The sequence below is a fragment of the Chamaea fasciata genome, unplaced genomic scaffold, assembly GCF_029207755.1.
Source record: "Chamaea fasciata isolate MVZ Bird 193981 ecotype frontalis unplaced genomic scaffold, bChaFas1.0.hap1 SCAF_24, whole genome shotgun sequence".
In the NCBI taxonomy this organism is placed as follows: Eukaryota; Metazoa; Chordata; class Aves; order Passeriformes; family Sylviidae; genus Chamaea; species Chamaea fasciata.
Window position 1 is genome coordinate 2739813 of NW_027094109.1, and position 27419 is coordinate 2767231.

The following is a 27419-nucleotide window of genomic DNA, read 5'->3' on the forward strand; positions in this document are numbered from 1 at the left end:
GTTCCACATCCATCCTGCCAACCCCGCTCCTCCGGGGGTTACATGTTTGAAAACACGACCAGCAGCTCATCTCCCATTCACTGTTTTTCTCCATCATTTGCTTTATTAAATATTGATTTTCTGTTGCATTATTAAACCTTAAGTCTTGAGCATAAATTCAGAGTTGATACTTTAATCTGGCTCTTCTTTTTGGCCTTTAGAACTGATTTTTCTGGCCAGTCTCTCCGGAGGCGAGTCCAGAAGCAAAAACCTGTTGCAGAGACTTGGGCAGTCAGAGGATGAAGCAAAGGGCTCTTCCCAAGGGATTTTTGTCTGTTTGGTGTAGTCTTTCCCATGAAGGTGGCATCCATGGGGATCCTGGCCTGCAATCCTGCACAGACCTCGAGTGAAAGGAGGTTGGGGAGGAATCAGCCAAGTTTTTTCAGGGAATTTTGTACGTTTCTGCCGGAAGGATGTAGCCCTCTCTTTTTTTGGTAGCACAGAGTGATTGCAATCTGGAATGGGAATTTAGCCTGGAGCCGCTGCGTGGGCAGGGTGGCAGTGAGGCATCCAGCCTTCCACGTGCCTGGCTCTGCTCCCCAGGGTTTGCTGCCTTGCTCTGCCAAAATTGCCCTGCTTGGGAGCAGGACTCTGCGAGGAAGGGAGCCACAGATGGCAATGCCTTGTCCCAAATGCCTTCCCAGCTCTGGAGTGATGCTGCACAAATCTGTGCTGCTTTTTTACCCTACAAATCCTCAGCAAAACCACAAATGGCCTTGGCCAAAGCTGCAGGCAAAGCCAGAGGGATGTGGGTGGTAGAAAGCCACCAACAAACCAGGAGCAGCGCAAGTGGCCACCAGCACATCCTTGATAGCCACGGTGGGTAGCTGTGACCCCCAGGGTGATCCCTGCTCTCCTCCCGCTCCCTATCGGAGAGCTGCACACTGCCAGCTGCTGCCAAACCCCACGCTGCCAGCAACCAGGTGTCTGAACATGCTTCCAGAGCCAAGAGAGCTCCACGGCCAAAAGGGAGGAGGGGAAAGCAATGTGGCAGCACCAGCAGGTTCAGGAGGATTTAAAAAAAAAAAATAAAAAAAATTTAAGAAAATTAGAGAAGAAAAAAGGCAGAGGGAGGTTTGCAAACGGCTTTTGGATCCCCCATCCAAACGGGGCATGGAACTTGTGCCTGGCAGCTGCTGTGCTGAGCAGTGATTTAAAAGCAGACTCCCAGCAGCAGGGAAAGAGGCAGAGGGGGAAGCAGATGTGAACACAATGCTGGATATAAAGGAGAGGCCAAGGGAACAGCTGCCGAAAAGCTGCCCGGCCCTGCTGCCTCCGAGGGCTAGAGAACCTCCAGCAAATATCCCCAGGCTTGAGGACAGGCTGGGCGAGGTCACTGGGAGAATAAAGGGGGAAACTGAGTGGAAAATGTGGGATTTTTCACCCTGTTCTTGCATGGGTTTTGGAGGAGAGGGGGAAGCTGAAAAAAAAGAGCTGCACTGAAACATGGGGAGAGTTATGATTTTGTTTTTCTTTCTGTTCTGGTAATGAAATGGAGAAGAAAGAGATTTAGAAAGACAAGGACAAGCAGGAAATGGAAAACAAAAAGGCAAGGATCTTTGTAAAAGATGTGGAAGTGTGATTCTTGAGATATAAACAAGATATTGAAATTTGGTCTTGAAATATTTCTGGTTTGAGTTTTCTGTGCCTTCTGTGCCCTTTGTCCTGTCCCTCAGAAAGGAGGTGGATTCGTTTCTTAGTCCATGACTGGATCCCTGGAAGGGCGCAGCATAGGGTGGGGAGGTCTCCTTGTTTTAGGTGGATCCATACCCTCATACAGAAGGAATTCTTCCCTGTGAGGGTGGGGAGACCATGGCACAGGGAGCCCAGAGCAGCTGTGGCTGCCCCTGGATCCCTGGAAGTGTCCAAGGCCAGGTTGGAGAGGGCTTGGAGCACCCTGGGACAGTAGAAGGTGTCCCTGTCCCTGGCAGGGGTGGAATGAGATGATCTTCAAGGTCCCTTTCAACCCAAACCATTCTGGGATTCTGTGATTTTTCATTTCTGGGTTACTGGTCCCTGTAGTAGAGATGCCCAAAGGATTTCACCTCTCCTTTTTGGCAGCATCTTGTGTAGTTTCCTGGGTAGGATTCGGGATGAGGCAGGAGGGGCCACAGTCCCTGTGCTGTCCTGTGAACAGGACTCAATCCACCCTCCTCCCTGCCCAAGTCTCCTGCCCACTGGGCCCCCACAGCCAAGAGACTCCCCAGTTTGTGCCCGGGGCTCTCCTTGCCTGGCCCAGCACTGACACAAGGCATCAACAGAGATGTCTCCTCCATGGTTTGCCCTCCTTGTAATCCCTCCTCCTCGCAGCCAGCCCAGGAGCTTCAGCCTTTGATCCTCCTCCTCTTTTGCAAACACTTCTCTCTGCTTGTGAAATTAAATCTCTCTCACAGTGATTTCCTTCCCTATCTTTTCTTTTTTGGCCGAGTCTGTCTGAAATATTCTCTTTTTTTTGCTCCTTCAGCAGCAGGGCTATATAATTGATGGCCTCGCCAAGCTCTCTGCGCTGAACATTAAACCCTTCCTGCCTTGGCTCCGACCGGAGTTCATTACTTTCTGAAAAGCTCTGTTGTCTGTTTGTGCTCAGATGATTGTTGTTGTGGAGGGGAGGATGTTGTCGGCACAGGGAGAGGAGGAGGGGTTGGATTTGGCCAGGGCTGCTTTGTAATCAAATCCCTCTCCCTTTCGCAAATTTTCAAGTGGAAAAGGCCTCTTTGAGTAAAATTGAAATATGGCACCCTCCTGAAGCAGAAGCACAAAACTCAGGGTCTGAATTAGTGCAGCAAAAGGTTGTCTGGATCTTGGGGCAGTGGGAAAACGCTGCTTTACAATATAGCCCTGCTCAGCACTGGGCTGGAAGGAGCAGGGGCTGATTTCCTGGGACAGGCATTTATTACCACAGCACCTTTCCCAGTGAACCTGCTGCAGTCATTCCTTCCAAGCTCCTGCATCCCAGGAGCTGTCCTGGCGAGGACAAGCCGCATGGAGAGCTGGCAGGGTCCCGTAGTGTCCTGACCCTGGAGCTGGGGGTCACTCTGTGTGTGTGTGTGTTTTTTTAAATGATGCAAACCCTTCCTGCACATTTTGGCCTTTCCTGGCAAGACAAAGTGGTGCTTTCTGTGCTTTGCCCTCACGTCCATGACGCTCCTGGCTCCCCGTCTACCTCCACGGGCTTTCCGCACTTAAAACACAGCAAGGCTGAGGTGATTACGAGGATTGGAGATGCAGTGACACTTCCCTGCCAACAAGTAATTGATTTATTAAAGACATTACAATGCGTTCATGGTTGAGCGTTAGGAGTTTCCTTTGAACTCGCTCAGAAATCCGAGGGGATTGTGCCTGTTTGCGAGGATGGCGGGCAGAATAAATCTGGGCTCCCCCATCGCCTCCCCCCCCCCCCCCTTGCGCTGCCACAATTTCATTTCCCTTTGACTGGCGCGAGTAAATATCACAGCTCGACAACTCCAGTCCAGTGACTGGTGTGATCCAATTTAATAGCATTTAAAAATTCAAAGTGATTGTTAGCCAAATGGAAATGTAAGATTTCATACCCAGCCTGCCTTGGGGAGGAAAGGGAGAATTAGGGAGGGTGCGGGGGATGTAGACAAATGGACTAGATAAAAAATAATGGAAAGTAACTTAATTAAGAGGCTCGAGTCAAGTTAAAAACAGTAATGATTTTGAATCGGAGAACCACAGGTATTAAAAATGAAAGGGAAAGAGGAAAGAAAGGAAAGGAAAATGTGGATAAAAAGCCTCCAAATGATTAAATGGGAGGAAAAAGAGGGACAGGAAGAATGGGGTAAAAATAGTCCTTCCATGTAAAGTAGGAGCACATGGGGAATAGACGGTGCTGGCGATGAGGCTGGGCATTAGGAAGACAAATAGGGAAATTAAGGATGCTCTGGCGGGGATAATTCCCTGTGGCTTTTCTGGCATTCTCGGAGGCACGAGTGTGGCCGAGAAGAAGGCTCGAGGGCTTTGTTTAGGAGAAACAGGAAATGAAGGAGTACTCCTAATGGGAAAGGAGAACAACCCCCGCGTTCTCCAGGCGCATCAATATCCTTCCCTTGTGGGACCGTCGCTCCCTCCTTTTCCTTTGCTTTGAGCTCTCTCAAATGTTTCTTGGCTGGGCTGAAATTGGGGATTGGAATTTTAATTGCCCCTCTGTGCGCAGGGATGCGCGGCTGTGTCTCGGCGGCCTGGTGACTGATTTTTAACCGTGGAGCTCTCATTGCGTGCAGCCCAATGGAAATACCTGCCCTGGCAGCCACCCTCACTCTCCCTGTGTCTTTTTGACGTGGTTTTCCAAGCTCCACAGAGCCTGAGAGGCAGGTGCTGCAGAGCGTTGATCCGAACAGGCGCTTCTGGCCCATTCGATCTTTGGGTCTCATTTCTCCATCCGTGAAGTGGGAATGATAACGCTCCCTTATCTCCCAGGGCGTTTTGGTGATAGGGATAAACCACATTGGATGGCTTGGGAAGGACAGTAAGCATCATCCCATAGACTCTGGGTCACTGGGATTTGCACTCCTGCTTGTTCCTGGCACATTTGGTCAAGCTTTGGCTTGGTCCCCTGGGCATGGGGCAGCTGTGAGTTGGCCTAGAAATGTGCCTTGAGATAGGGTGAGGGACCAGAAATGTTCCATAGGAGGGGTGAGGAAGAGTGGGGGGCTCTTGGGGCCCGAGAAGAAAAGCCTGAAAAAGCAGGGATGTAAAGAAATGACTAAGAGGAGTAAGGAATGGATCAAGGCATCTTTGGGAAGGTAGACCCGCCTCTGTTGGAGTGATGGATGAATCACGAGAAGTGTGTTCCCATGGGGATAGGAGGAGTGGCAGCACAGGGAGGCATGGATCACCTCACCTGTGCTTCATTTTGAACTGCTGGACCTTGCTGACCTCCCGCTTACCGGGCTTTGTTCTCCCACTTCACAGGCTTTGTTCTCCCACTCTGTTCTCCCAGACAAACAGAGTCTGGGCATAAGTAGCAGCCTCCAGACCACCTAATCAGAAAATAACGGGGCTGTGCTCCCTGCCCGATCCATTAATTTTTACCTGGAGTCAAAGGCAAAGATGGGAAGAGGCCCAAGCAGAAGTAAAAGCTCTGTCTGGAGCACGAGGGGCACCTGCAGCTCAGGAGGGATGGGAGGAAAGGAGCTGTCTGGGGACAGGCAGCGCTGGCAGTGGAGGGATGTAAACAAATAAATGAGGCAAAAAGGGCATGGATAGACTCAGAAGAACCGAAAAACTCAATCACACATTAACACCACGGATCTCGATGGTTTTTGAAGTAAAGGCGCCTGGTCCAGGGAGGCATTTGGGGAAGCACAGCTCGTCCTCCTGCGAGGGCGGGCGAGCCCCGCCTGGGCACGGGCTGGCAGCTCCTCGAATTAGCTGAGTGTCAGCGTGGAAGTGTAATCACAAACACTCACTTTGTGCTCCAGCCCAGGGAGAGGGAGCAGGAGAGCGAGAGCGCCGAGATAAGAACAAATATGCAAGAGCATAGTGTGTTTTTAATGGAAGGGAGATTTATTTCTTTCTGTGTCTTTTTAAGCCTCTAGATAGATCATAAAAAAACCCAGCCCAACCCACACACAACCTGTCTGCCTGAAATAGCCGAAATGTAATTTAAAGAGCATCATTTTAACTAATACTTCACTTCAGAGACACCTGCCCTATATTCATTGGAGATGCAGGCTGCATTAGAGCATCTGATTTATCTTTGGAGAGGATGTTTGAGCTCCTTTGTTCCTGTCAGGTCCCTTTTGAGGAGTAAAGTGGCACTGGGGCAGTTCAGCAAGCTCAGCCCTTGGTGTGATGGCCACTCTACATTCACAGAGAGCTGGAGGGGACAGGGAGAGCCCCTCTGCTGTCCAGGAGCTGGGTGGGGAGCGGGAGGGTAGGGCACAGCCACTCTGGCTGGTTGTGGGGAGGGGAGATGGGGGTTTGTGCAGAACTTAGCAGGACAGCCTGGGTTGATGGTTCAGGTGAGGAATGTTGTGGATATTTGTCTGTAGGAATGGGAGACTCCAGGTTGACTGGGAAAAGCTACAGGTACATCCACCTGAGACACGTCCTAAACTAGATCTGTGCATCCATCCCCATGGAGAAATGCCCCCACATCCAGTTCCTGTGGCCATAGGCTCTGGGTATCTTGTAATTTCATATGTTGTTGTCTTTTTAATGAGCCTGCAAGGATGAGAAATTCTTGTCATTATGTTGATGGAGAGAGGAGACCCAACACGACCGAGGGTTTCGCCAGGAGCACCCTGGCGGAGCCGGCATCCATCCATCCTTCTCTGCACTTATTGACTGGCAGCAAGGAGGTTTTTCTATCATTAAAACCAATGGGAAATCCACAAATCATGATTTTCTCCCAGGGTGGAGGAAAGGATCCTGTTGGCCTTCTTCCCCCAGGTCCCAGGCTGGTCCTAAGCAGCCCCAAGGTGGGGTCACCTGTCGAGGACGAAGGAGTGCAGGGATGAGCGTGAGGAAAGATGGGGAGAGGAGAGCTGCTGTGAAATCCCTCGCTCGCCCTCTCTGATCTGAAGTTCACTTGTAATATTTTCCCTGACTCGGGTTGCTAATGCGTTTTGTTCTCCAGAGTGTGCGTGGCCCGACTTCCCGCGCAGCCTTTAATTAGTTTCTGGATGATGACATCTCCGCCGAGAATCATCTCGTCGTGTCCCTCCGATCTCGGGGGGAGATAAAGGAATCTAATAAAGACATCCAGCATTTCGAGGTGATGGGTTTGACAAGCTTTGTATTAACCACGAGTCGTGTTCAAACTTTCTGGGGTGCTGTCGGCATGGTCTGGCTCGTCCCCACACAGGGATTTTCCCAAGGGTCTGATGGAGACTTCACTGGGACCCAGTGGAATGAGAGGAGCTGGGGACCCTGCATCCCCTGAGCAGGGTGTGACAGAGTCACTGTCACTTTGATGGTCACCGTGGAGGCAGTTGTGAGAGAGGCTGTCGTGCTTTGAGGAGAGGTGTCAATAATGCTAGAAAAATGATGCAGGTGTCTTAAGGATTCGAGATCCTTCAATTTTCTGCCTTTCATGAGGCGTTGCTTGGCTTGCAGGGGGAATCCCAGGTGGCTCAGGGTGCAAAAACTGGAAACTAGATCCGTGCAGCGTGTGTGGAGTTGAAAATGAGATCTGTCTAGACAGGGAGCTGAACTGCCAAACACTCCTTATTTGGCTGCATTTCTTCATGGATAATAATGGAAAAACTTTGCTTTTATATCTTTCTTCTTGTTCTCTTTCCACTCAGCATCATTAGACTCATTTTGAAGGAGTCAGTGAAGTCCAGAGCAGTGCCACATCTTCCTTCAGGCATTGTAACATGAACACAGAATTCTCCCAAACCTGAGGGAGGCATTCTGCCTCCTCTTAAAGCGGCTTATTAATAGCCATGCAAAGAAACTCTGGTTTGATTCCCCACAGGTGTGGGGCTTGGTGTCAGGTGTTCTCCTCATTTCTTTGTGAGGAAAAATGATGCAGATCCCTTCAGAATCTTGAAAACGAGGGAGTGAATCTTGTGAGGCAGCACCCTGCCTCCTTAGGGAGCTGCTCTTGATCCAGGCTCGTGACCTGGACCTGTCCAGAAATCAGGGAAAAATTCTTGTGCCTGAGCCCCAACTCTCCTATTGTGGCACGTTTATTGTGGTGTATCCCTTGTTGACTGCAGCAGTAGTGCTGATTTATGCTGTCGTAAGTGGAATCAGATTGGGCTCCCTTTTGGCACTTAGCTATAAAGTTTGTCTGCAGAAACCCTGCTGTTTATGCGGTGAATTATACCCGCGTTCACAAATACTTTACTAATGAATGATTGGGAACGTCTTGTTTCCCCCTCCTCCTCTGAGTTATTATGATGCTGTGCTGTATAACCTGCTGCAGAGACGGGCGTAAAAAATCTCGTGTCCTCCAAGCTTCCCTGCAACAGGAGCCGTTACCTGTTTGGGAAATCATTTAGACACATTTCGGTGCCGTATGACACATCTCATTACGCCTCGCTTTAGAACGAGCAATTGTCATTAGTTATTTATTAATTGCTTATTAAGGTCGTTATGTACGTCCTCTTTGTTTCCAGTCTTCTTTTTTCACGGCTTTGGCTGCTGCCAGGTTTGTGAAGAGGGGGATCAATCCCTTGGGAAAGCTGTGCTGAGCCCGGGACGGGGGTGGTGGTGCCAGCCCAGGGTCCAGGCAGCCCTGGGGAGCAGGGTGAGCACCCACAAGGGGTTTGTGTACAAACCTTTGTGACTGAGCAGGCTCTGAGGCTGTGTTTGCCCTTCCTCACACCTTTGGAAAGGCTCAAAACAGGTCCTGATATGATGGAAGGGTGATATGAAGGAAGGGTGTTATGATGGAAGGATGATATGACAGGAAGATGAAGCCCTCCCTGCTTTTCTCTTAACTATAATTGTGTTAGAGCAGCACAAACTGATTTAAAAGCCCATTATAATACACCTGTAATTGAAGGCACAGGGCTCTCAATTTGCCCCCTAAAGGCAGAAAGCTTTGGAACACAAAAGAGGGAGGAGGCACCACGGAGGTGCCTGGCACTGTGGCAGCCAGCACCGCACCTTCTCCTGACCTGGCAGCTACAAAGTGCTCTGGTTACAACCTGGAGGAGCCCTGGAGCTGGATGTTTGGGTTCCTGCCTTTGGCAGACCCTGGCTGGCTTTGGCAGACCCTCAGCTGCCAGGGGGTGGGCTGACTTTGACTCAGCATTGCTGCAAGCAGGGTTAGGACACCCAGGATTCCCCCTCACCAAATCCCAGTGGCAGGACCCGTGGCAGCAAACTCTGTAAAACACAGGGAAGTCTGAGTGTGACAGCAGTAAGAAGCTGTTACAAAAAGCAGGAGCAGTGTCAGGATGATGCTCAGGAAGCTGCCAGTGCACATCACAGATCACCTGCAGAACGCAAGTCTGACTCTCCCTCTTTTTCGTTCTTCCAGACACTTTTATAGTTGTTCTTTGTTGTATCCTTTGATCTGGAGCAGATGTTGCTCGTGCTGAAAGATGGAGGTTTGCATGTTTTATGAAGGGGAAGCAGGGCTGGGCTTACCCACTCTCTCCCAGGCTGTGCCAGGGGCTGAGACCCCTTTGGCTGGGACGGGCACCTGCTCTGCCTCACTCCCACACCAGAAGGGATTTGCCACTCTGGAAAAGTCACAGGTGTATTTCTGCACTACTTGCTTGGCTCCTAAAAGTGAGTCGAAATGGGGCGATCGAGGCAAAAAAAATTGCAATTGCTCCTAGAAGGAGGACTAGGCAACTTGGTGAGGCTCATTTGAAATCCCGTTGCCAGTCTGAGGTGGAGAGCTTGTTCCAGATGCACCTTCCACTCAGTCTGATGCGTGGCTGAAATTTGGGGTTCTGGGGTGTCAAGAGACAGAGGTGGGGACACCGGGTCAGGGAGAGGACAGCCCAGACAAGCAGCACAGGCAGTACGTGCTAGCAAGGTGGGTGGGGAGGTGATGGTGGAGATGGAGATGGAAATGGAGGTGGCAGGGCCAAAGCAAGGAGGCAAAGCTGCTGATGTTGGTGCAGTTTGGGATGAGCTATAAAAGGCAGCTGGAGGAATAATCAGGGAAGGCCTCTGCCCTGCAGTGTGTGCCATGGGAGAGGAAGCAGAGGAGGTGGTAGAAATCCCGGGGGAGCCCCACCACAATCCCAGGATGTGAAGATCTGTGTGCAGCACTGGGATACAGGCATGGGATGTGTGAGCTGTGCACCTGTGCTGGCTCAGGAGCGGGTGTTTGGAGGTGAAAGCAGAGCAGGGATCTCGTCTGTGCCAGTGGCAGGAGGGCGTCTGTGCGCCAGGGAATAGATGTGTGCCGGCAAGCACATATGCTTGGATGCGGAAAGACATCTATCACCTGCCTGAACACCCTCAAACGTGGAGCTCACCATATGCTTTAGTTAAATATTTAAGCAATCTGCTTTCTGTCCTGGGGACTCCTCGTGTGCGAGCGGGCACCACGTCAGGGCAAACCGGGAGTGTGCCCTGGGCACCCATGGCAGGCTGAGAGCACCCAGAGACCTTCCCCAAAACCCTGGCAAGGATGGAGGGGGGAGAAAGAAGGAGTCGGATCAGCGAAGCACCAGCCTGCCCCTGGGGAAATCTGTGCAGTGTCACCGGAGCAGCTTGGCCAACGCTGCCATGTTTAATCACTTCCGAGCGAGAGAGATGCTGAACACGAAAGGACTGCCCGCAAGGAGAGGGTTCCCGCCTGGGAAGCCTGCATTTACTTAGCTTTATTTATTTATCCATTCCCAAAGGGGCACAGCTCCATCTGCGCCCTGCTTTTGCCAGAGGAAATGTCTCCTCTGCCCCACTACTGCAGAAATGCCAAGTGCTGGTGAAAGTCCTTTAATGCAGAGGGAATGGAAGTGCCAGTGACTGTTAAATCATATTAAATATGTACCTGGATCATTTTTTTATTAAGATTTCCCTCCCCAGTCTGGTAAAAGCCTTACAACACACCTGTTGTGTCCCTAGAAAGGCATTTGGAATTGTTTTTGTGGTTAAATATTCAAATATTTATTAGCATACAATAACCACCGTTAAATCCTATCACTGCATAGGCAATTCCAGACTTAGTTAACAGCTTCAGTGACGTTTCTCTGGTTTGCTTCCCAGATGTTCTTCCCTCCTCTCATTCCAGAAGGGGCACAGTGCATTGCATCTCCCTCAAAGTGTCCTGAGCTTGCCAGAGTATGGCGAACTTTTTCCCTGTTGCATGAGCAGCTCGACCTGATTTTTATAGAATTATGGACAGGTTTGAGTTGAAAGTTGAAGACCCTCTAGTTCCACCCCCTGCCATGGGCAGGGATGTCTTCCACTATTTCAGGCTGCTCCAAGCCTCATCCAACCTGGCATTGGACAGTTGCAGGCATGGGACAGCCACAGCTGTGGGCACCCTGTGCCAGAGCCTCGCCACACTCATCGTAAAAAACTTCCTATACCTGTTCTAAATCAACCCTCCTCAGGTTAAAGGCATTCCCCTTTGTCCTATCAATCAAACCCAAGTTCAAGTTGTTTTAATTATGTTTTATAACCTGGTCAGTTGATTTTTGTCTCTCGCCTGGGTGGGTGCAAACAGGTCTGTGCAGTCCCAGAGCGGCAGTGTAAAGTCTGCCTTGTTTTTTTTTAAAGCCTCTGCAAAACAAGCTGAATTGGGTCGATGTGGATTCAGCAGTTAAAAACATCAGAAAGGTTCCTCTGTGATGCAGCAAACAGCGCATTAAAGATGATGGATCCTGCTTTATTTTTCTTGGGACTTAGAGCTGGAGGCTCTTGCTGCTTCCCAAGCAGAGGTGGGCGATCACTGCGCCTCCGCTTGGCTCTTCCCACCTCTCCAAAATGACAGTGGTAATACCCCCTTGGCCTATTTTTGTTGTCCAGACCCTACACTCTGTGTTTTTAGAGCACACATGGATTTCCTAGCTGGCAGTCCCAGCCTTACCAGGAACACACCAGGGCAATCATAATGATGTTGTAATTAATTGCATCTCCTCAGTGGTCCTGGCCGTGGGCAGAGGATTCCCAGCTCTGAGTGGTCCCACAGGGAATGTGCTGTCCCCTTAGTGACACCACAGCATATTTATATTTCTTTAGGTGTTCTCTTTGTACCCTCCAGTGTCCTGCCCCACAGCCCCCTCTGTTTGAGAGCAGCTGATCCAGAGTTGTTCTCCAGTGCATGATTAGCAGATTAGCCATCGTGCCCAGAGCAGCAAAAAAATGAACTCCCAGAAGCCCTTCAAAACAGAGAATAATTCATTACCCACCTTGATTTCCACTTAAAATGTACTTTAACTACACTTCCAACTACAAACCCTAAATCACCATCATGTTCACAAAAAATCCATCATTTTTTATTTTATTGCACGGCACTGGCATGACATAATCCCTTCCAGAGCGTCTTGGAGTGCTTTACGGATCAATAAATTACTTACCTGCACAGCAGAGGCATTGCGTGCAAGGCCATTGCAGTCATTCCGGCTTGGCGCAGCCCGGGAAGGTGTGGGAGGTGGGGAGAGGCAGGGAAGGGAGGCTTGGGAATGGGGGCTGAGGCAGGAATTGGGGTGTTGGGCTGCAGCCCCAAGTGGGGGGATGAATGGGGCTCTCCCAGCAAGGGTGGAAGGTGGAGGTGGTTTGTGACTGTCCTGCAGAGCGCTGCAGCAGGGTGCCAGTCCCTCCTAGGCTCCAGAGAAAGCCTGGGAATAAACCCAGGAAGGTGATGGTCTTTATTATGTTCTGCAGGTGCAGGCAGACAACAGCAGCTGATGGTTTCCCTCATACACCCCCCTGCAGATCTCCCTGAAACCCCAGCACTCCCCAGCAGCCACATCGTGTCCTCTGCTCATGCAGCAGGAGCTGAGTGTTCCCTGCTTGCTCCTCATCCCTTCCCAGCCCTCCTCATCACCCTCATCCTGTACCTGTGTCCCTTCCTGGGGTCCCCTGTATCTGACTCGCTCCTGAGTGCTCCTGGCAGTGCCAATGCAGGGGGATGGCTTTCGTCCCCACAGAATTTCCCTTCCTTTGCACGGTGATCAACGCCAGAGGCTCCTCAGCAGACTCTCTCTCCATGCCCAGCTCCTCTCGGTGCTCCTGTGCTCACAAGGGCCTGGCAGAGAGTCTGCACAGCTGCAGGAAAAGCTGCAGAAGTTTGGACGGGGTGATTTGTGTTTTCTCAGGAAGATGCAGCTCCGCTGGGAAGGGTTTGTCCTGGCTAAGAGGACACAAGGAATGCTGGAAGAGGGGTAGAAACAAGTACTGTCTTACACCACGGAGGAGCTTCTCAAGCCTCCCTAAAATGACTGAATCCCCTCTAGCTACAGTTTCTTCCCACTTCATCTGTGTCTTCTCTGCCCCCTCTTTTCCCTGCTTGTTCCTGCCAAGTCAGATGAGACTGATGGGATACTGCATAGATTGTCAAAGCAGAGGGAGGATGGAAATTCAGCCTCCTTCACCCACAGTTTAAGATTTGAGTTGAAGCAGAACCATTTTCATTTTCCTTCTCCTCTTTGCGTCGTTGCAGTGTCTCCAAAAATCATCGAGATCTCTCCTGACGTCTCCATCAATGAGGGCGGCAACGTCAGCCTCACCTGCCTAGCCACGGGCAGGCCAGACCCAACAATCACCTGGAGACACATCTCACCCAAAGGTAAGAACCGAACGTTACCAGAAATATTTTGGGAAGGGCACAGCACTCTTTGTGAGTGGCTGGGGAGGGGTTGGTGGCTCGTTCTGTTGCCAGGAGAAGGTGAAATGCCCCAAAAAGATGTGACTCAACACAGGGCTTGGTGACTTTGGTGGAGGAGCATCCATCCTGGTGGTCGGGAAGAGGAGCTGATGGTTTCGGTCCTGTGGAGGACTGGCTGTAGGTCCCAGTTGGAGTTGTTGTGCTTGGAGGTTTATAGAATCAGGGAATACTCTCTGTTGGAAGGGACACAGGGATCATGGAGTTCCTGCATGGGGCAATTGCACTGCACAATGAATGTGCTTGTCGGGCCATGTTTTGAAAATTTTTCAGGCAATTCTTACAGGTTGCTTCAAAGGAGGATTGTAAATAGTGCAAATGAGCAGGAAAACACATGAAGCATTAATTGGTGCCCTTGTTAATTGGTAAGCAAACCCTCAGCAGAACTGTGTGGGTGTGACTGCTGGGAAGCAAATTCCCAGGCGTGCAGGGCTGTATAATTTCAACCCCCTTTCCCAGCTGCTTTTTGGCACTTGCTTTGCATTTTGCTGCCCTGTTATTCCCAGGCGGCTGCGAGGTTCTCGTGGGTGAGCCAGGGGTGAGCTCCGGAGGCTCTGGGCGGGATGAGCCGTGCGGCCAAGCGGCAACGCCTGCCTCCGATCCTCTGATCCTGTCTAAGCGCTTCAGTTCCACCTCAGAGCCGTGCTTCCCCTGGGCTTTCACCAACGTGGGCTGTTGTTCCAGACAACTGCCTCAAGCTGTCCTGGGGGACGCCCGGCTGGGCTGTCCGGCAGCCCAAGGAGCCGGTGCAGGGGCGGCAGTGACGGATGGCGCCGTGGCTGCTCTCCCTGCCCAGCTCCTGACGAGGGCTGCGGTGTCTCGCTGCAGCTCCATTGATTTTTTTGCTGTTTGTCTGTGCTGGAGAGAACGGCTGGGCCAGATCCATCACTCTGGCACAGCCCAGGCAGAGCAAGCTGAGTCGGTGGCATCTCAGCCCCTTGACTTGTCAGGAGCCTCTACAAACCCTTCCCCCAGAGCACATGTTGGCTTATCCAGTGTAGGTGGCCTTGCTTCTGAGCTGGTGGCTTTGGTCAGGGTCTGTTCATGGCTCCATGTGCTCCTCCCCACCACTGAGCATCTCTGTGGAATCAAAGTTGCTGTCACTGTGTGTCACCATCAGGCAGCATTTATGGTCGAGGCAGTCCATGTGTTCCCACCTTGAAGCCTTTTCTTCCTACTCTTCCCCTTGTCTACCCTGACAACATGTTTTTGTTTTGCTCAGCCTCCTCAGCACCTGTTTTTCACAAGCATCTTGTTTTCCCACAGCCCCACTCTCCTTCCCACCTCCCCTCCTGCTCCCCAGAGCCCTCGTCTCCCACATGTGCCCCTTGCTGCCTTCTCCCACATGCCATCCATCCTCTCCTAACCAGGCTCCCAGCTCCTGATGCCCCTGCCTTTCACAAGGGCCATTTTCTATGTTTGCTGCCATCCAGCAGGTTTTTTTCCCCAGGGAATCTTTACATGCGCTTGAACCAGATGTTTCCATTTTACTTAGGACTTAGCTGCTATGGAAACTGAGGATGCACCAGGAGAGGAAGAGTGAGCTAATCAGAAATTACCTGTGGCGCTGTGTAATTTGCAGCAGCAGCTCTTTCCTGATTTTGGCCATGATTAGGTATTCTGCTTTCAAAACTCAAAGGGAACAAATGATCACAGAGATTTACCAGAGCCTGGTCTCCTGCTGATGGAGGGTGATGAGCCCAGAGGTGGCCCAGGACAACTTCCATGGTTGCCCTTCTCCGTGGGCAACTCCTCTGTTTCTAGGCCTGCCAAGCCACCAAGGGGAACCTCTACTTCTCCGTTTTGCATTCACCACACACAGCAAAGATGAAGATGGGAAGCGTGAGGCCTGAAATGAGAGCCAGAGAAAATGCATAGAGGTGCTCTGGCAGATGCCAGGACAGTATCCCTTTTCCTAGTAGGATACATTCTAATTCAGAGCACGGGGAGCAAGCAAAACCCAAAGCTTGCTGCTGGCCCCTCTTGGTTGATGTTCTGCTGCTCATCCCATGGGAAGTCTTGAGCGAGCTGCCTCCTGCTTCTTCCATCTTGCTTAAAGTGATGGAGGAAAGGGAGAAGGGAGAAGTGTTTGAGAGAATGCTGGTGCATAATTTAACACAGCGGGTGGAGAAGTGGCTCTCAGCAGTGGTGCTCAGTGTGTGTGCCAGGCACAGGGATCCTGAAGGTCCCCATGCTGACACTGGTGAGTACTGCTCTGTCCAAAGGCACTTCGCAGGTTTTATGATTTCCTTGGCACCTGTGAGCACGCAGTGCACCTCTTGGTGGTAAATGGAGCAAATAAAAGTGTTTGTTCACCAGGGAGTGCACAGGCAGGCCTTTCAGAGGATATACACCGAGAGCAGCCCAGCTCCCTGGTGACTCGAGCCCCTTTGCCAGCCACTCCAGGCTCCTCTGACTGCTTGGCTGTTCTGCCTCTGCTCCAGTGAATTTGCATTCAGTGGCTTGGGCTGGTAAACTCTGCTGAATTTTCCTGCCTGCAGCTGTTGCCATGTTCTAGGAGCTGTTAAGCCCATTTTGGAAGCTCTGTTCAGTTTGGGAGCTGGAGGAGTTCGTGCAGCTGGGATGAGGAGAACGTGTTCATGGTATAACTCAAGAGCTCAGTGAACCTGAGCAAGAAAGTTTTCTGCTTCTGATTTTGTGAAATGCAGATGTGCTGGCCCTGTTGGTGCCTCCATCAGTTCTCAGACCTTGGTCCTACCTGTGTTTACCCTCATCCTCCTGCATGAACAAAAGCAGGCTGTTGGCTCTGGAGAAGTGTTTTGTGAGCCTGTGGCTAGTCCAAATACGGTGTGACAAAGCTTGTCTTCTGTCCCTCTGCCCCACTTCTCTCTGTCTTGTTTTATTTCTCCTCCCGGTAATGCTGTATTAAGTCACAGTAACTCCTGTTAACGCAGCTGAACAGATTGAGGCGGAAAAAGAAGTAAAGCTGCTGGAGTCACAGCTTCTTCTGCCTCAGCAGAGGAGGCTTTGAGGCTTTGAGCTCTGTCCTGGCATCACTCGTAGCAGCAGAACTGCCAGGCACTGGGGCTTCAAAACTCAGCTCTCTGAAACTACTGTGATGTGCCAAGATCTGGCATAGGATGAGGCAGCTCCATACCTTCTTGGCCCCCATGGGGCCCAGACCCTTGGGATGGTGATTAAGAGGGTGAAGGGAGGGAGCAGAAGAGGCAAAGAGAGAGAGAATGATGTAGATAACAGGATGTAACACCTGGCATGAAGGCAGCAGCACGTGCCCAGAGGAGGTGGAAGTTGCATAGACTTGGACTCGGGTCTGAACGGCATTGATGTGTGTGCCCATCAACATCCCTTTTGCACCCTTAGGTGCTGAGCACACCTGTGTTTCCAAGGCTTTGGCTGGATTTCAGTCCCCAGCCTCATGGTCTGTAAAGTGCGGCGAGGTCTTCTAGTTAATAGCCTGGTTTTGGTCACTCAGGTGTTTCCATAGTTACTGGGCTTTTTATTTATTTTTAGGGGGTAACTGATGTTGTCATGGCGATTGTCATATTGTCAGGCCAGTTTTCATCTCTCAGGGGATGAGGGCTGGGGTTTCTTGGCTGGGAAAAAGCACAGCATCCCTGGCCACCGGGCTCAGGGTGACGCCAAGGCACTGGCACCGAGAGTGGCACCATGTTGAGCTGTCCAGGGGATATTTATCTGTGCTGCAGACACGAAACTAGTCATGCCTCGCATTAAGCTCGGGAAACGTGCCAAGGAATTGAAGTGAGGGATCTCCCAGGAGGGATGAAGGCTCAGCAGCCTCTGTCCCACGAGGAGCAGGCACAGTTGAGCAGTAATGATGAGGAGGGCTCTGTGGGCAGACAAGTGGGGTTATCGTGCCATGGCAGGGCCAGGGGCACAAGGAAAGGGTGTAAAGCTGGATGTGTGCATGCAGATCCCTCCAGTGGCTCATCCAGCACCTCTCTGCCACACACAGACATCCTGAGCCAGAGGCTGCGTCCAAGTCGTCATCCTTAATGACCCTTGATGGACTTTTCTGCCATGGTTTTATCTAATTGCTTTTTGATTATTGCTGTAGTATGATGGATTCTGGTGTGAGGCTTAAGACAGTGGCTGCCAGGGTAGGAAAACATTATGGTTTGGCCAATGGTGTATTTACTTGTAAGAGGTCTGATGGAGAGGCCTCTGTGGTGGGAATCCCTCATTAATCTCAGGATTAAGCTGGGTGCTGAAAGCTGGATCCCATGCAGAGCCTGAGCCCTGAGCTGAGGCCCAGCTGTCATTGGTGGGGCAGGTGATGCCTCAGTGCTACAAGGCACAGACTGGGGAGATGCTGGGATGATCCTGATGTGGCCACATCCAGGATATCCCCCATGATCAGCCCGTTTAACCTCCACAGCCTCCCTGGAAGAGGTACAATTGCAGTCCCTTGTCTCCCAGAGCTGCGGGAGGATAAACACATTCCAGACGTGAGGCACTCAGACGCAGCAGTAATCACAGCTTGTATATGCACTTAAGATAGATGAGACACGGTGGCCTGATGTGGCAGAGGTCTCATGAGATCATCTGTCTATACATCAGCAGCAAACCAGCAAAGGGGCTCTGGGAGAAGTCTGGTATATTTGGATATATTGATTCTCCCTGGCTCTTGGCAAGGCTTAAAACAAGAGGACAAACATCTGCAAAAAATATCCAGCTTGAAGAGGTGCTTGTCCCTGGGAAGGGGACACATCCTCCCATCTCAGAGGTTTGTCCATTAAGCACGTTGCCTGCCATCTTCATCCTCCCTGGAGAGGAGGCAGAGGATACTTATAGGTTGGACATTGGATCTGGAGCCCAGCTGGGAGGCACAGGGAGTAGGGGGATCCACTTGGGCAGGAAAATCTCTGCCTGCATCCGTGCTGCCTTGTTCCTCCCCTGATCAGCTGCACGTGCTGTGAGATTGCTCCTGTTAGCCCAGCCTCACGTCACCTCATTAATGGAAGACCAGAGAGCCGTGTCCTCTGCTGGCCCTTTTAGCAGGGAAATACCTCTCAGAGGGAGCAGATGGTTTGTGTAAGGCTCCTTCTGTGTTCATCCTGGGTCTTGTGTCTCTGCTCTGCCTCTTTTCTGCTTCGGAGATTTGCTTTGAGCCAACACGAGCAGTGTGTCAAAGAAGGGAAGCGAGTGATCCTGCTGTGTGATGGAGCACAGAGCACAGCCTGAACTGCCAGCTCTGGTTGGGCTGGGATGGGTAGGGTTTGGGTGGGTTGGGATGGGTTTGGATGGGCAGCGTTTGGATGGGTTGGGTTGGGTAGGGTTTGGATAGGTTGGGTTTGGATAGGTTGGGTTTGGATAGGTTGAGTTTGGATGGGTTGAGTTTGGATGGGTTGGGTTTGGATGGGTTTGGTTTGCATGGCCACCACGTTGTACGTGCTGTCCCACCTCGCTTTATTGCGTGTGTCCTTCCTGTCTTTTGGTGTCTGGGTGACTCAACAGAGGTTCAGCTGTGACCCACTTGATGACCAAGCACCTTGTCCTCCTTCCAAGAGGCAGTGGCAGGCCTGGGCTCCACTGTATTAACTGGAGCATTTCAACTGGCTCCAATCCTGTCGGCAGCTCAACCGTCCCCTTGTTTACTGTTGAAATAATTACTGCTTTGCCATAATATTAGCTCTGAGCCGTGACTCCATTACCATTATCGCCGGAATATTACCCATTTATTATCTCCCAGCAACCCTGGAAGATGAACACTAGGCTTCAGAGACCAATTGTTTTACAACAGACAGGATCTTGGTGTGCATTGTTTAATGAGGTAAACTACATTATAGCCGGCATTAATTTGGCTGTGGTGCTCTCCACTAAATCATTGTTAACCTGTAAATCTGCCACCACATTTGATACTCGTTTAATCAACGTGTGCCAGACAGAGCAGCCGGGCAAAGGGTCAGCAGTGGTCCAGCTCTGCTTGTATCATGTAGGGTATACAAATAGAAGAAATAAATAGGGTGAAGTGGCCGTGGAGAAGCAGGACTTTGGGATGGACCCTGGGGGTTTTTTGTGTGGTTGTGGTGAAGGAGGCAGCTGGCATTGCCAGGGGCTGCTTGAGAAGAGTGTGTGGTCACACATGTGACCACCAGCAAGATCCTGAAGGGGATCAGGAGGATATTTAGCCTGTTGAGTGCCAGCAGCTTCCCCAGCAGATCCCATGGGGGTGGGATCTGGCCCAGCAGGAGACAGAATCTGGTGGAATCACGTCATAGGCTCCAGGTTGTTCTTTCTCCAAGGAATGACTAAAACTTGGTTAGCGTGCCATGTGGATTGCTTCTTTTAGCATTTCCCTTCCTGATGCACCCTAGCTCCTCCTGCTTTTCCAAAGCAATGGGAGATTATGTACTTTCAAGTGTATAAAAGTAATATTTTTGGTTCCCTGCATGGTGGAAATGAACTCTTGGAGCTGATTTTGCATATTTGGCATAGCTACCTCTAAAATATGCATGTTGGTACAAAAATAACAAGACCCCTTCCAGCTACAAATGAGGCAATGTCTTTCCCTTAAGAAAACGGCGAAAAAACCACCCTCTTGGTTTCAAGACTTTCCCTAAATGCAGCTTTGCAGTGTCACACTTTCCCAGTTTGCCAGAGGCAGAGAGGGATCTGCTCCTCATCACAGTTTGGGGAGGCAGCTGCCTGCTGCCCTAATAGGGGGCAAAACCAGGGAGACCTGCCTGCACGCCCAGATTTCATCCTGTGCCTTATGCCCTTGGTCCCTGACCCCCTTTCCCACAAAGGCGAGACCCACTGAGGAGTTGCAAATGCCCTGATCCGTGCTCTGCATGGCATTTCCCTGCAGGGAGAATGGGATATGTTAATGGTGTGGTGGGACAAAGCGGACAAAACCCAACACACCAGCAATGTCAGCTTGTTGGATTTTCCATCTCTTCGTTACTGCTGAACACGACTCCCTATTTCCCTGATAAATGCATAGCTTTGTGTCTCTCCCTGTCTGGGACTTTCCTTTCATTCAGCTGGCCTGGGGAAGAGCAAGGGACAGGAGTGTCTTAGATTCCAGAGATCTTCGCGCAAATTAAAACCTTTTATCAGCCCCTAATAGCTGTGCAAACTAATTATATTTGGGCCAAACTTTGCCAGCGACTCCCCTGAGGTATTATTATAAAAATCTGAGCTGTGGAAATGCGTCCCCATTCTGTCAACACCAGGTCGCTCCAGCTATAGAAAACCTTGCTCTGGCTCCTTTTAGCTCCCGTGATGTGCTTTGCATAAGCTGCTGCTGTTGTTTTGAGGAAGGAGAGAGCCTGGCTGGGCTGTGTCACACGTGGCCCAGGTCTGCTGAGCCAAGGACAGGGCTGTGTGCCGGGTGATAGCGCTGAAATATTTATTTGCACAAGGCCTGCTGGCCTGGCTCAGTTTGTGGCCATCAGTGTGACTTTGGGGCTGTGGGTAAACAAGTACTTTCGTCCCTGGAGAAATGGGATGTGGTGATGAGGGGTGGGAATGATGCTGGAGAGGTGGGGATGCTCAAACACAGCAGGCAGGAGCTGGGAATGAGCAGCACAAGGAGAAAGCACATGAGGCTCTACATGGGTGGTTTTCCCAGTGCCAGTTCCTCGCTGGGTGGCTCCTTGTGGTGTTGGAGCTAATTCCCACCCAAATTTGTTCTTCCTTTTTCCTGACATCACCATTTGCTTCATTCCTTGCCTTATAACCTTGTTCCCAAGCTTGCCCAGGGTAGGGCACCAAAGACAACCCCATGTTCGCCTACCCCCACTGTCCATAGATGGAGGCAGCACAAGGAAATGCTTTGAGCCAAACTTCCCAGGGAGAAGGAGGGTTTTACTCTGTGCCACCATTCCCCCACCATCCTCATGCTCTTCCTGGGGCGCTGATTGCCAGCTAATGGGGCGGAGCTATTGCGAGCACTCTCCATTAATGGAGCAGAATATAAACAGAATAAAGCCTTCATTTCCCGGGCTGTGACTTCATTATTAATATACTTTACAGTTCACAGGTTGTTCATTTGCTTCCATGTTTTCTCAGCTGGTGTAATCTGCTGCGCGGAGTGAGAAGAGTCATAAAATTTCCATTTCCAGTTGAATGTGCGTCCAATTCGCCGTGAAATGTTTCTCTCTGTCGTGAATATTAAGTGCCCGAGGAGTTGGTGGCCCCAGGATTAGACAGGGCAGGTTGCCAGCCCCTCTCTGCGTCCCAGGGGTGCGGGAGAGAAGTGGGTGCAGAGAAGGAAAGGTGGCAAGGCAGAGTGGAGGGACTGAGGGAAGAACCATGTGGCAGAGGGAGGAAGAGGGGAAAGAGGAGGGGAGAAAGTGAGGATTGAGGGAAAAGGAGGAAATTGAGTGGCAAAGAGGCTTCAGGGGGGGATGTGGTGGGTGAGGGATGCTCCGTCAGAACTGACCTACATTCACCTCCTCGTTTCCCTGTCCCATGACCTTGACACTTGTCAGGGAAGATGTTGCACCAGTGTTTGCTCCAGTTTGTAAATCAGTTGTTGATGCCTGTGCTCGGTCACTGCTGTGGGCCTCAGGGTTGTGCCCTTCCCCTGGCCTGGATATGGGTAGAAAAAGAGTCTCCTTGTCTCTGGTGAGGCTGAGAAACGCTGCTGTGTTGTAAGGGCAAGGAGCTGGAACGTGCTGGAGAGCCAGAGTGGCTCAGCTGCCCCGTACTGAGCTGGAGAACAGCAGTGAGCAGCCACAGAGCTGTAACAACATTTTAGACACAGAAAAAGTGGCTTTTCACATGAATTTGGGGAGAAAAAAAATCATGCTCTGCTCATGTTAAACAGCCAGCAGGAAATTTGTTGTCTATTTAGGGTATTTAATGGCTTGTAGCCAAGCAATGGGTTTCTGGGACAAGGAAGCAGAAATTTGGGTAGTTAGGGCAGGTGGTCATGTCCCAAGGCTGGGAAGGTGGTGGGACCAGCAGTGCCATGGAGGGGTGCCCACAGCTGCAGCGCCACTGGCAGTGGGCACATCTGGCAGCACATCTGGCATGTTACTGCAGCTGGAGGTGGTGAGGGATGTGTTCCCTGGTTACCCCTCCCCAGCCTGCAATAGTAGCAGGGGATGTGGTGTCACTGCTGGGAAAGGGGACAAAAAGGCAAACCGAGGCGGCATGCCCAGGCTATGGGGGTAACCTGGGCACTGCCCCGAGCCGATGGCACCGTTTCTTTCTGACTCTTTGCTGAAATTTCTTCAGCCACAGCATTCCTTACTGCAGGGGAAAAAAATGCCTCTTCCTTTCCCATCTCCTCTCGGTCGAGTCAAGATAATAATAGTCTTTTTCTGATCCCCTGAACTTTCCCATCTGCTTGGTAAAACAATGGCAATTCTTTTTCCTCCTGGCCTCTCTCTCTGTCTTCCTCTCTTTTATTTTTATTCTCCTACGGTATAATTTAAAGCCAGAGCAATGCTGTAGCCCGTGGGTTTTTCCCCTTCCTGTGACACACTGCTGTTATTTAAAATGGCTTTTCCCTTGCAGAGCAATGCCTCTCGCTGCCCTCCCAGCTCCTGTAGCAGGGCCAATACCTACACAGAGGCCTGAGGAGGGGATGGTGGGCTCCAGAAATGGGGCTCAGCCCAGTCTCCAGTCCCCCATTCTCAGTCACCCAGCATCACACATCCCTGAAATTCCTGTCACAACCACCCCAACCCCCCTCCCCAGGCCCAGGACATCCTCACCAGCCCCCCTGAGCCCCAAACCCATCCAGCTCATCACCCCTGCATTTCCCTGGCTTCTCTCAATAAGCCACAATATTGCGAGTGATCCTGCAGAAATGGAGACATCAGTGCCATAAAACACGAGGGACAGAGCAAGGCCACTGGGCTGGAAAATAGCGTGTCTGAAAAAATAAAGACGGGATAAAGATGATGGAGAGGCGACAGCCAGTCTCACCCTGCCATGATTCAGATGGCTCTGGGGGGTGAGGAGTGCTCAGGGGGTCCCGGGGGAAAAAGAGGGATGGGAGATATCTCCCATTTGCAGGAAAGTTGTGGCAGCGACAGAGTCCAGGCTTTCCATGAGCTGCCTGCAGGGATATGCGTGGAGAAGGGAAAGTTTCCCAGATCCCCATGACTTCTTGCCAGCACTGGCGATGGATTTAGCCGGCACTTGATGCTTATTTTTTTACTTTAATGCCATTATGCCACTTGCTTCCCATCTGAGGGATATTTCCCTAATGCGGCTGAAATACGGCTTAACCGAGGTTACAGCCATTTAACACTTTGCATTGCAATTGCTTCTTAAGAGCTTGTCCTGTGGAGAAAGCCTTGGGGTTTAAATTTCCAGCCGGAGGGACCCTTTGGTCCTGGCTGCCAGCAGCTCTTTTTCACACAGATCCAGAGGAAAGCAGGGTGCCTCGAGTTTGGAAGGGGTTTGGGAATGCTTTCTTCTACACAGCAATGCGGTTGCAGGGAGTGGTTGGGAAGGGATGTGGTGGATCTCCCGCGAAATCTTTTCGGGTTCTCTGCAAAGCACCTGCAGATAACAGGCAGGAGCAACCTTGGTTCTTGCTCTCCTCGCCAAGCCCTGTGCACCACAGCTTCTCCTGGAGCCAGCAAAGAAGCTGCCAGAAATGGGATGAGCTCCAGAGGAGCCAAGTTGCGACAGGATTTAATGGAGGAGCAGCGTTCCCACAAACAGGATGCGTGTTTGAGCCATTTTCTCCAGCAGCATCTGTCGCTCTCCAGCATCTTGGTACCATTGCGACAAATTATTTAACCACTACCCACTGTACCCCATCTGTTAGGCAGCCCCTCCGCATGGATGGGGCCCCACTTCCCACCTTTCCAGAGGAACTCACCGGCGAAGGCGGAGCGCCAAACAACAGGACAAATTAAATCAAAAGCACAGCTTCGCACCCAGGGGGAAAATGCACATCAGCTTTGACTTATTGCATGGCGCACGCTTACAAGAGAGAAGCAGCGGCTTTTGTCACTGCAAGGGGCCATGAAAAATGAATTAGGGCCGCTGCTGGGAGAGGGCACGCAGGAGAATCTTTCATTCCGGCAACGCTGTCCTCTCTCACCTTGGAAGCAGCTACGGGGGGAAAAAACCACTGGGAGGAAGGAGAAGTGAGGAAAGGAAGGAGAGAGGACTTTTTGTTGGGCACCTGATTGGATGCTCTGGGCTGTGGGAGAGAACATGGGAGGAAGAGTGGTGCCAGGAGCAGTGCTGGTGCTCGAGCACGGAGCTGCTGGGAGATGCTGTCTCCTCAGGAGCTCTCTGGAGAGGGCTTGGCTCTGTGGGAGCCTCACCATTGATTTTCATATACCTTTTGCATTTGTTTTTGCAAGGAGGCAGGAAAGCTCCGTGGGAAGTGGCTCCATGCCAGTCAGAGCCTCTGCTGAGCATCAGTCCCTCCCAGTGTCACCACAAGGGTCACCCCTACCTTTCCAGGGCCAGGGAGAAAGGTATCCAGCTCATGCTGGTGATGATGGGTGGGAATCATTAAGAACAGCCGCCCTCTAACGAGCCCTGCACCCATCTTTGCTGCAGATCAGATGCCATTTAAGCTCTTTGTGAACTGTAGCCGTTGCTAATTTGCCCTAACATGGTGACAAGTGCCCTCTGGACCTTTTCCTGGGGTCCAGTGTTCTTATCAGCACCCCAGGAAGCGACAGGATCTGGGAGTGGCTGAAGACAGTGGCTGCCACTTTGCTGAGCCTTGAGCTGCCTCTGAGCTCTCCCTCTCACGGAAATAAAAGGGCTCATTCTTTATTCGACTCATTTACTCCTGAGTTAGAGCCTCGTTCAAGGGTGGTTGGTCCCCGAGTTGTTTTGTTTTGTTTCTTTAAATATTAATTTCCATAATCCATTTATTTCCCAAGGAACTACTTCTTGCAAACAAAAGGTTTAATGCTCCTCTTTTATTCCCGGTAACAAATAAGTTGTCTGAGACGTGCAAACATCCCGGCAGCAGCAGCAGCAGCAGCAAGCCATGCACCGTATGATGCCACAAACCACACTGAGGATGTGAAGGGACGGGGGAGATGCATCCCTGAGGGATCACAGGTGCCACAGCAGCATGTCCCTGGAGATGCTCGCCCAGAGAGGGAGGGCAGCAAGCCAGGCCAGCACCGGGAAGCCCCCACAAGCCGGGATTCCAATCTTTTGCATGGAGGCGTCTCTGACATGCCTTTTAGAGATGGAAGATTTGAGAGCCGAAGGCCGGGGAGCACAATAGAAGATAGACTGCTTGTACCTCATTGTCTGGAGAATAGATGGGCTGCAGGCTCCCGGAGAATAGGAGCTGCCACTCAGGTGGCTTTAATAGAACAGGCGGCAGATAGATTTCAATAAAAGAAATGAGTATAAATATTGTTAGCGGAGAATAGAGGGAAAGTGAAAAAGATCTTGTTTAACGAGTCACAGTGGGAAACTTTCAAGGACTTTTAAGCTAAAAACTCTTCACAATGGTGCTATAATGGATGGCTCAGGCAACTTGGCTGCTCTGGGTAGCATCAGTGGGGTGAGCGGAGTGGGCAGGCATCCCCAAACACCGCAGGGAAGGGCACTGCAGGGAGTCACAGACTGGTGTGGGTTGGAAAGGACCTCGAAGACCATCTCATCCCAACACCCTGCCATGGACAGGGTCACTTTCCATTAGACCAGGTTGCTCAGGCCCCCAGTGTCTTGCTTTCACTGTTTCTGGAGTTAATGCCACTATGTGTGACTGCAGGCTGAGTGACCAGGAGATGTGGTGGCATCTGGAAGGTCTCTGCAGGTCACCTGTCCCAGTGACTAGTGAGATGTGTGGCATGTGCCCGCCGAATAGTTAAATATCAGAGTTGTTGTATGAGATATGAGCCCCAAGTGTGATCTCAGGGATGCACTGAGCAAACGGAGCCACAAATGTGGATCCTGTCTCAGTTCTAGCTCTGCACTGAGCAAGTTGAAGAATGTGTCTTTCCCGCTTTCGTGACAGCTCCATGTTGGAATGTACCTGTCCAAATCCCCACATCCTGACCCTGTGGTCACGGGCAGCCAGAGGTAGGACCTTCAGAAACAGTCACCTGTGCTCATGTCAGCACAAAATCAAGCCTGGGTGTATCCATCATATCTTGGAGCAAAACTCCAGGCACCCTCGGCTCACCTGTGCTGCAAAAAGTTGGAAGGGGAAGAAAAGCTACAGCACTGCATGGCCGTAGGCAAGGAGAGTTTCCCACAGCCCCAGGGAGGCGGGCATGCTGACACCAGTGGTGGAGAAGGACTTATACCACTCCTTCAAAGCCTGTGCTGCCATGCACAAGGAGCAAAATTGGCTGTGAGAGTTCCCCAAATCCGATGTAAGAAAGGGTCCAATTAAGGAAAACATGTTTTCCCTCTGTTTGGTGACACCAGGCACAACTGGTGATGGTCACCACCCCTGGGGTGTGAGGATGAGGAGGAGAGACCTCAGACTGCAGCAGTGGAGCGAGCTCCTGCCAAGCTCCCACATCCCTGAGCATCACGCAGTGCCAGGCAGCGAGTGCACCATCCCCTGGGGCTTTGCACAACATCAGGCCACGGAAACATGCTAATTAACACGGAAAAGCATGTCAGAGGAGAGATTTCCTTCCTTGTCATCGAGAAACTTCAAAAACAGTGGCTTGGCCCCGTGTAAGCACGACGCAGACTCTGATATGCTGTGTGCCCGTTTCTGGGGTGACGGTCCTGCTTCTGAAGGCTTGTGAACATGAAGAACAGGAGGCTGGTACCCTGTACCTCATGTAGGTGTGCTTCCTAAAAGGATTGCTCAGCTAAGGGGGGTCACAGATGGAGATGGGCTGGAGCCTGTGGTTAAGGGATGCAATATTCACAAGAGGAGGAGAGGAGTTTGTCTGGGTCGATAGGGTAATCTTAAAAAAAATCATTTTTTGAATGATTGCACTGGATGGTTTCCAGCAGGTTAATTACCCCTAATCTTTGTCCACTGGAGCGTGGCAGCTTTAAGCTGGCACAGTGGGGGCCTGAAAAGAGGGGGTGCACAGAGGAGAAGCTGCCCTAGCTGGGGTCATTCACCTGATCGAATAAAAATGGGGAAGGGAATTTCAGAAATGGCTGAACTTTGTTCCTTATGTGTTAATTGAGCCATCAGGAGAGGGTAATAGTGGTTAATAAGAGGTGAGGCAGGTGC

The 27419-nt window shown here is 51.1% G+C and overlaps 1 protein-coding gene across 7 annotated transcripts in view; it reads left to right on the top strand.

Annotated features, from left to right (window-relative positions):
• LOC136300898 (protein CEPU-1) overlaps positions 1-27419 on the top strand; it is a 356401-nt gene that overhangs the window by 315709 nt on the left and 13273 nt on the right. For all 7 annotated transcript variants that reach the window (XM_066203605.1, XM_066203606.1, XM_066203609.1 and 4 more), the window contains one exon: positions 13091-13216. In XM_066203605.1, coding sequence (XP_066059702.1) covers positions 13091-13216 — 126 coding nt within the window. The remainder of the gene's footprint in view (positions 1-13090; positions 13217-27419) is intronic.